At 35.6% G+C, this 8,528-nt stretch overlaps 1 protein-coding gene across 2 annotated transcripts; it reads left to right on the forward strand.

Annotated features, from left to right (window-relative positions):
* Positions 1 to 511: 511 nt before the first annotated feature.
* Positions 512 to 3,152, forward strand: LOC113494357. Of its 2 annotated transcripts, none has more exons than XM_026872669.1 (2): positions 512 to 1,565; positions 2,218 to 3,152. In XM_026872669.1, the coding sequence occupies exon 2, from the start codon at positions 2,239 to 2,241 to the stop codon at positions 2,809 to 2,811; it is 573 nt and encodes a 190-aa protein (XP_026728470.1). In that variant the 5' UTR covers positions 512 to 1,565; positions 2,218 to 2,238; the 3' UTR covers positions 2,812 to 3,152. The 2 variants fall into 2 exon arrangements, with proteins under 2 accessions (XP_026728470.1, XP_026728469.1); XM_026872668.1 differs by lacking the exon at positions 512 to 1,565 and adding an exon at positions 1,588 to 2,136.
* Positions 3,153 to 8,528: the final 5,376 nt, after the last annotated feature.

Consider the following 8,528-nt stretch of genomic DNA (forward strand, 5'->3'; position numbering starts at 1 on the left):
CATGATGCGTAAAAGAGTAAAGACAAACAAAATTGACGTTATTGACCGATTTTAAAAGAAACGTCAACAAACAAATTCAAAAACAAAAATAACTAACGTCACAAGATCTCTCCAATAGGGCAGTTTTAAAAGTTACTTACAAACAACTTGTCCATTTTACAAAAAAAAAAAAACGGTAAAAAAGTGATATTTACCCTTATAATATCCATTTTATTTCATAAAAAAAAAAAACAAATATCAATACACAGTTGTTACAGGTTGATGACAGCTTTTTGACCTCCTAGCCTCTCACGGGATCAGTAACCTTAAATATTTTTTTTACCACAGCTATTGCAAATCAGTAGAATAGGTGTTTATATCTATTCAATATTGGTAGGAACGAAACAATGTAGGCAACTCGAGAAAATCCCTTTCTCTTTATCTCTTTCGAAAAAGCTTATGATTATGCTAATTTTGTTTCTACCAGCCTATGAACGTACCCTGCTTGCTAAATAAAAAAAACCCCGACAGTAAACTGGACAAATCATCTAAGCGAAAAGTCAGATGATTGTACATCTGACTTTTCGGATTTCTACATTGATTTAAATCAATGGATTTCTATATCCTATTTTCCCACCATCAATTTCTCATACCAATAAAGCTAAGAAGTAAAATCAAATATTGGTGTCTTAATTAAGAGATGATTAAGTCACAAATATTCTTTTCCAGTGCGCGCTAACTTGTACCTACTCGAATATATTTGCAAACATTCGGTTATCTACCCCACTTTCACCCCGCAACTATGAATCGGGTCAGCAACTTTTGTTTATGTTATAATTTTGTTGTACCTCTTTTTGCGGCTGGAGTTATAATGTCTTACGATATCTAATAATGCGAAACCCAAAATAACGTTTAAAACTAAGCGCCGTAATTTATTCGACACAAACTTACTTATAAGTACAGTAGTTTTGGTCGGAATTTATTAAAATCCTGTCTTATTTCCCCTTCAAAGCTAGGTATAATTTACATATGTTGATGTAATATTACAAAATCGCCAGACGATTGCGGGCTAAATGAATAGCTTATGTCCTTTATAACCTACTTAATAAGTCAGGAACAGAAATTACTGTAAAACATTTGAATATTATCTTCTCTATAGGGCAAAATCCTACACAAGCTTAGCGTTCAATAATTAGCTAGCATGTAGGGTGAAATCAAACAGGTAGAGGTAGGCACTATAGGTAGAAGGGTGGTACATGTTTCATAGATATCCTGCGCGGGAAACGCGCAGAAAGGGATGTTTACTCTTTGGCCTCGCTTCCACTCTCGTATCATCGATCACGGGCCATAACACCCCTGATAACACCATTTTATACAATGTTTTGACATATCAGTCAGAACATTACTTAAAACAAGTGTTCTGTGTATTCGAGTCGTAAAAATTGAAGAATAGGACTTTCAGGGTTAAATTATTGATTATTCGCAACAGAATCAACGAGATATACTCAAACTGTTGTATTGAACCGAGCTTACGACATTGTGAACGACCATTTTATACTGTTGCATACGTAAAGCTGAGAACGCAGGTAATTTTTATATTAATAATGTTTTTAGGCGCGGTAGTGTTTAATAATAACGTAGAATTGGAGATTTAGCTTTAGGCGCCATTTTACACTGCGCCAATCGTGAATTAAGTGCCAAATAAGAAGTAATTGTGTAGAAAATGAGTGAGTTGTTATCCGCCTTTCGCGTTTGATGTGTATTGTTACCGATGTTACGCATCAATTGTGTATTTATTGAAGTGCTTAGACCGTAGGGAGTGTAAAGCCCGCCAACGAGTTCGCACGCACACGACGCGCGACTATTCTTTATGAATCGTATTTACAATACAGCTACGCAAGATTGGGTGGGGTGCGTAAGAAAGTGCGTGCGGCCACAGAGTGTTAATAAATACGTATAACCATAGATTATGATGTCGTTTACGCACCCTCTTAGAAAGCGCGTAGTGCTCTTGCTTTTAAGTGTTAGCCATTACTGGCATTCGATGAGGTTTTCCATTTTATACGTATTTGATAAAACTAACCTTGTAATCTTTTTTACATAATTTGATAGTTTATTGAAGTTAGGATCGGACTTAAATCATTGAATATGAGCAAGGTATTATTACAAGAATAATTTCAGGGTTTATTTCTGTGAAGGAACCATTGCCCACTTCTGAGATTGGTTGTAATGTTTCAGGTTAACGCCGGAACACGCAAGATGGATTACAGGGACAACATACAAAACCAACCTGAAGAACAAGAGACAGAATTCATAATCGATCCAAACGAGAATCCGGCTCCGATGACGGGGCCAGACCAAGAGGTCTTTCATGTGAGGGTGCGCCCCACTCCTTCCGGGCTTCTTTCTATTAACGTCATAGGGACGCAGCCCGTTGAAGTGGTGCGACGAAACTGCCCTATGACTACTGGTCTGATTAGCCCGGTCTCGTCGAGCTCGTCGATGACCGGTGAGGCACCGCAGTGGCCGGCAGGAGAGTCTAGTAGGGATGCGAGGGAGGCTAGGGAGATGAGAGACATGAGGGACCAGATGGAGTCATCTGACGAGGAATACGCAAGGATCGTTCGCAAATCTGAGTTACTGGGAGCACCCTACGAGAACGCCTCACAGGGACACCCCAGTGACGAGGACCCGATCGACAGCTTCATCCACTTCGTGAGGTCCCTCCTCAGGAGTTTCCAGGATGACGAACTGAAGCTAAAAGTAATGGACGACATTTCTCAAACGGTTATCAATGCTAAGTCTGAGGAGATTAAACGTATTAAAAAGTAAATGTTTCTTGATGTGGTATATTATTGTTAGACGAAAATTGATCATCTTTCTTGACATATTGTATTTCATTCATTCAATAAATGTTATTATAAGGTAAATTTGCACTTTTACTATGGATAGGTATTAGGTGTATGCCTTTCGTGGATTTCTTCTAAGACGTAGTAAACATATTTTAAACACGTTTATTTTACCTTTTGGGACTTTCAAGGGTCATAAAAATGAAACCAAGTATATTTCGGCAACCGTTTATTCATAAGTCACCCCTGCTTACTAGCAAAGTTGTCTTTAACCTATAATGTAATCTAATTATACAAAGTTCCTGCGCCTCAACTTTACGACTGCTTCACACACTTTCTATTATCTGATTAACTCCATACAGTAAGGAAGCCCAAACGATTTTTATTTTCTAAATTACCTTTTACATATTATTTATTTGTCACAGCTAAAAATATCGATTAGAGACGTATTTTGTCTTAAGAGTTTGCTTTTTGACTTAAACTTTTAAATATCTATGGAAAAAATATTCAGACTCATTCTGATTTTATGTATTACATACCTGTAAGGAGTAATAACACATTGCAAAACTAATGACGAATATTCTCCGACACACACAAGACGAAAACAATTTTAGTAACAAATATTGTTAACCAAAGATCTAAGTGAAAGAATATTGCATTGAAATTTGAAATATCATTAATTTAAGCTTCCTTAGACATGAAGCAGTCAAATAACACAAAGTAACGCGCGTAACAATTTGTAATAAGCAAGTCATTTACATTTTTTACATAACACAAGCGCCAAATTCGGCAGTCCCGAGAAATATAACTGCAAGTATAAGAAGCATCATTTTTCAAGAGATTTTAAACAATAGACTGATGTCCAAATTATACTAAAAGCTATGCTTTGTAATAACACAAGTCATGGTGCTTACGCTAACATTAGTCAGTTGTGGCTTAGAAGAAAATTGATTTATTTTAAAATACTCTTATATAGGGTTAAACAGAAATAGTGGCGGTATTCTTTCGTCTAAATTACTTTTAGTATTTCTTAGTAGACACGTCGCTAATATAGTATCGTTACTTCTATAAATTCTTATACGAAAAAGGAAGGAATTTTCATGTTCCGTTGTGCATGTGAATCATAAATGCTATGAAGTTTATTCGCCATATAAAATAAGACGATAAACTGCAGATCACACAACATTATTTTTAAATATAAAGCTAATATCAAATTTAGACTTAATCGAAATTTTGAATAAATAATCTAATAAAATAAATAATTTAACAGTCATCTCAATAAAATAAAACCAATTGCTTCGAAGCCACAAGAAATAAATTTAAAACGCCACTAAAGAGTTATAGACGAGAAGATTGGAAACAATAGAAAACACCCATGTATACTAAAACGACACTTATATTTTAAATGTATTTTTATCTTTAATCTGGTAAGCCCACGTCCAAGTGCAAAGACTTGCAAGACACTGGAAGATATACTCTGAAACTATTAAAATAATGTGCGAAAATGTTTTAAAGTATAGAACACAGCTTTATTATTGGTCAAACATTTCTGCACTTTCTTCCAATTGTTATAACGTTTTTTGAGTGTCTTAAGACAAGCTATTGACCATCGTTTCAGCCACCACTATCTTTCTAAAGAAAAAATATTGTAGTTGTGAGAGAGAGAATAGTGCGCTGTCACGCCGCCACAAACACAATCATACTTTAAGAAGTGGCTCGTTTAATAATTAAGAAGGCTTTAAACTCAACAGTTTTAAAAATAAGTGTCGTTTGAGTACGTCACCAACAGATATCAAATTATTTAATGCTGAGATCGTGATTTTGGTTATAATTTTCTCAGTTGCGAATATTTAGAATGGTTAAATTATAATGTTTCGCAAATTAATAGATATTAGTATCATAGCCCACGCTTCGATAGCCGACTTAACTAGCCCTGTCGGCGTCTCGTCAATAGATTTACCTTTTAAATTCATAAACGCTGTATAGGAAGTTTGACATGAAATAAATTAAATTCTTGTTATTTATTGGGGCCATCCCATTTGGGATTTTTATTAGGAATTTGAGTATTTCTTTGATAGCTATCGGTCGATTGCGAGACAGACTCGCCTGTAAAGTGTTCCGTACTATCGTGTATTTTAGAGTAGTTACTTTAGGAAAATTTAATTTTATAGAAGTACTTGAAATAGATTTACGTTCTTCCTAAATAAGAATTTATTAAAAATTAGATTAGTAGTCATTATAAAGCGTTTATGGATATCAAGGTGCACACATAAAACTCAAAAAAGATGTAAATATACAATCTTTATATATATTATATTTTACTTTCGAGAAAACACGAAACACGACCGAGACGCCATCTCTCGTCACAAAACCTTGTACTTTGCGTATACAAGTCTAAAAAAATAATATATTCAAACATTGCCACATAATTTTACAACTAATTATATGTATAATGAAATTTTACACGTTTGTATGTTAACCATTCACGATCAATTTCATTGAAGATAAATTTAAATTTAAGTTAAATTCTAGATAACTTTTTACTCACAAATGCTGCAATACTTCTATGAAAAGAATGAACTAAAGCATTTAAGCTTTCAAGATTACTGATGATGATAATTATAATTAACATTTCACTGATAAATATGCAAAATCAAATAAACCGAGGTACTTTCATATCCTTAATACGTTCTGCCAACTTTCCTCTACATAATATCGTGAATGGTTCCCACACAGTCGCGCGTAACCCTTTAAAAACAGACGTACCGCGTTATTTGGCATTAGTACGCGACGCCGTCCTCCCCTATAACGCATGCTTGCACATCTGAAGCTTCCGACTCGTTTCAGAAACAGACTGACCTGTGTGCCCATCGAATACATTGACTTTACGAAACCTTAAATATATCCTTATTATGATTCAGTCTTTTTCCAAAACTTATCATTCAATACACATTGTGATTTGCTTGAACTTTTTTTTTACTTTTATGTGTAGACAGATTTTGATTTAGATGAATAAAATTGTAAGATATAATGTTATTGTTAACTTTTCTGTTATTATAATTTTTGACTGCCAGTTATGTATGCTTGCTAGACATTTTAAACTTAACCAATTTAATATTAACGTTCACATTACATTTTATAACTTGCATGTTAATTTGAAGTCAGTACAAAAACTTTAGACGTGCAAGCAACTAACTAATATTAAAATTAAAAAAATACACGCGTTAACTGTTTAATCACGCCTCTGCTTGTCTGATTAATAGAAATCAATATTGTAGGCACTGATCACTAAGATATCTTAAAAAATATTTACAAGTCTTACAATTAAAACATTTTATATAATATTTCTATATTAATAAAAACTAATAACTTTTCAATCATAATATTATTACAATCTAGTACTTCATTTACAGTCATAAACAATCGTATTTCAACTGTGATTGGTGTTTGTTTGGAAGAGTCCGGTTTTACAAAAATATATCTATGTATGTACCAAAAGTATATAATATGCGTGTCCTATACGCTGTGCGCGGGCGCAGGCGTTAGTTATTGCGATTAAGACACCTTGTAGACATGTTACAGCTTGTCACGCGGACCGGGGGACCCCTTTGCCCATTTTTAGTAAATAGCCAGTGATATGAATAGTCGTCACAGAACATGAGTACCTGCTGGTACAATAAATATTAACTACTTGACGTCACGATTCCGGGTTAAATCGAAGCGTTAATTTTAACTAAATATGCTTTAACCTGTGTATATAACCAACTGAATATATAAAATATAATATACTACTTTAAGTATTTTACGTTATACAATACAAATATTATACTTTGTGATACACTAGCGGTAAATATAGTAATATATACACATATGTACATAGTAAAAATATCGTTATATCATCCATCTTTATTTATATTATAGATTATGAGTGCTTTATTGTACGTTGTTATAATTTTAGCAACTTTTGAACTTTATTTAAAGAAGTTGCCAACCACAATTTATTGTTGCATTAGAGTTATCATTGATTTGCGAATTCTCCAAAGCCGTTTGTTAATATACGAGTATATCTCTACAACAGCACAAAGAAAACATTCGGGAAAATGGTTTTTAATTGAAATATGAACTACATTGTGGTGATTTCATGTTTTAATGTCAGAAAAATAATTATATATGGTTAGCAACCTTCGTTTTAATATTTCGCGTTTTAAGCTAAGCACATCAAATCGTAATTGGCGTTTATTTTAATCTCTTTATTTTAGTATTCATTTAATTGCCCTATTTGGTACCTCAGTAAAGCTTGTTGTTGGCAAACATCTTGTACACACCTGTTTGTTTGCATTGATGCTTAAATATGCGCGATATTCAGACGCATCGCGAACACGTGCTCGCATATGAAAGAAAGGCTTCTTTCATATCTTTAAAATACAAAATTAACCTCTTTGTTAGAGGCCTTTTAGATGTAACTTCTCTACAATCGTGAAGAAATTGAGTCGCTCAAAATTACGAAGTATCGAGTCAGTCATTCGTATTCAATAACGATACATTCAGTGTTGGTCTACTGTGTCTATTCGCCTCCATATTTAATTTTTGAGTGATAGAAACAGTATGACACTTCTGGACGACTTTTCTGAGTGTATATCAAGGAGTCTGCCAACAACTGCATAACATCAATCATATAAAATTTTACAACCAAGGTTTTATATTGAGCACTGCTTTAAACAGCAATAAAACCTACATTACATAATATATATCAGAGCTATGCTATACTTTATAAAGGCTAGATTCCACCAACTGTTCCAGATTATAAATCGGACGAAATTTCTAGATAAATGTGACTATTTGATTCTGAATAGTAAAATTTCTAGTATATAATTATTTGTAGATAATGTTAAACTTGTTTAAAGAGCTATGCATTAATATGTAAGCTATGTTTAAGGCTAAATTCTCACAGACTGATTTATGGTAACCTATAGAATTATCGAACTGTAAACGTAGTTGTAAGGCCTAGTATATTTACTATTTACCTATCAATTGCTTTAAGTGTATGTTCCCGTGTTTTGTTGGCTATTAATTTGTTTGGCAGGAATAGTGCTAAGCAAATGCTTTGTGATGTTTATGGCAGCCTAAGTATCGCGTGACAGCGTTTTGTATTTTTCGTTTAGATATTGGTTCTTAAAACACTGTACAATTCAAAGTGACTGTTTCTCTGGTTTCCTTCGTTTTGGTTTACCTTTAGCGATGAGTGATTCCGCCTCCTGCAGGGTATGTACAAGCTTGTCGGGCGGCTACTGGAAGTCGGCGAGCGACTGGCGCCAGGTGGCGTGGAAGGGGATGCGCAGCAGCTTGAGCTTGGTGTGCGGCAGCTGCGCGGACAGCAGCCGCTGCAGCGTGGGCAGCGGCAGGATCTCCACCTGCGGGGGGCCCGCCACGGCCGCCAGCTCGGGCGGCAGGCGGCAGCCCGGGACCGGCTTCAGCACCGGGATGCACTCGCCCACGTCGCGCTTCTTGGCCTCGCCCGCCTGCTCGCACTGGTCGATGAACAGCTCCGTGACCCGCAGCAGCTCGATGGTGACGCCCCACATGAGGTGCGTGAGCGTGCGCCGCAGCCGCAACACGCCGCTCAGCACCTGGCGGTTGGTGGGCGGACTGCGACACGTACGTGGGGATGATGAGCAGCCGCTGCACGTTGCTGCAGGCGGC

The sequence above is a fragment of the Trichoplusia ni genome, chromosome 5, assembly GCF_003590095.1.
Source record: "Trichoplusia ni isolate ovarian cell line Hi5 chromosome 5, tn1, whole genome shotgun sequence".
In the NCBI taxonomy this organism is placed as follows: Eukaryota; Metazoa; Arthropoda; class Insecta; order Lepidoptera; family Noctuidae; genus Trichoplusia; species Trichoplusia ni.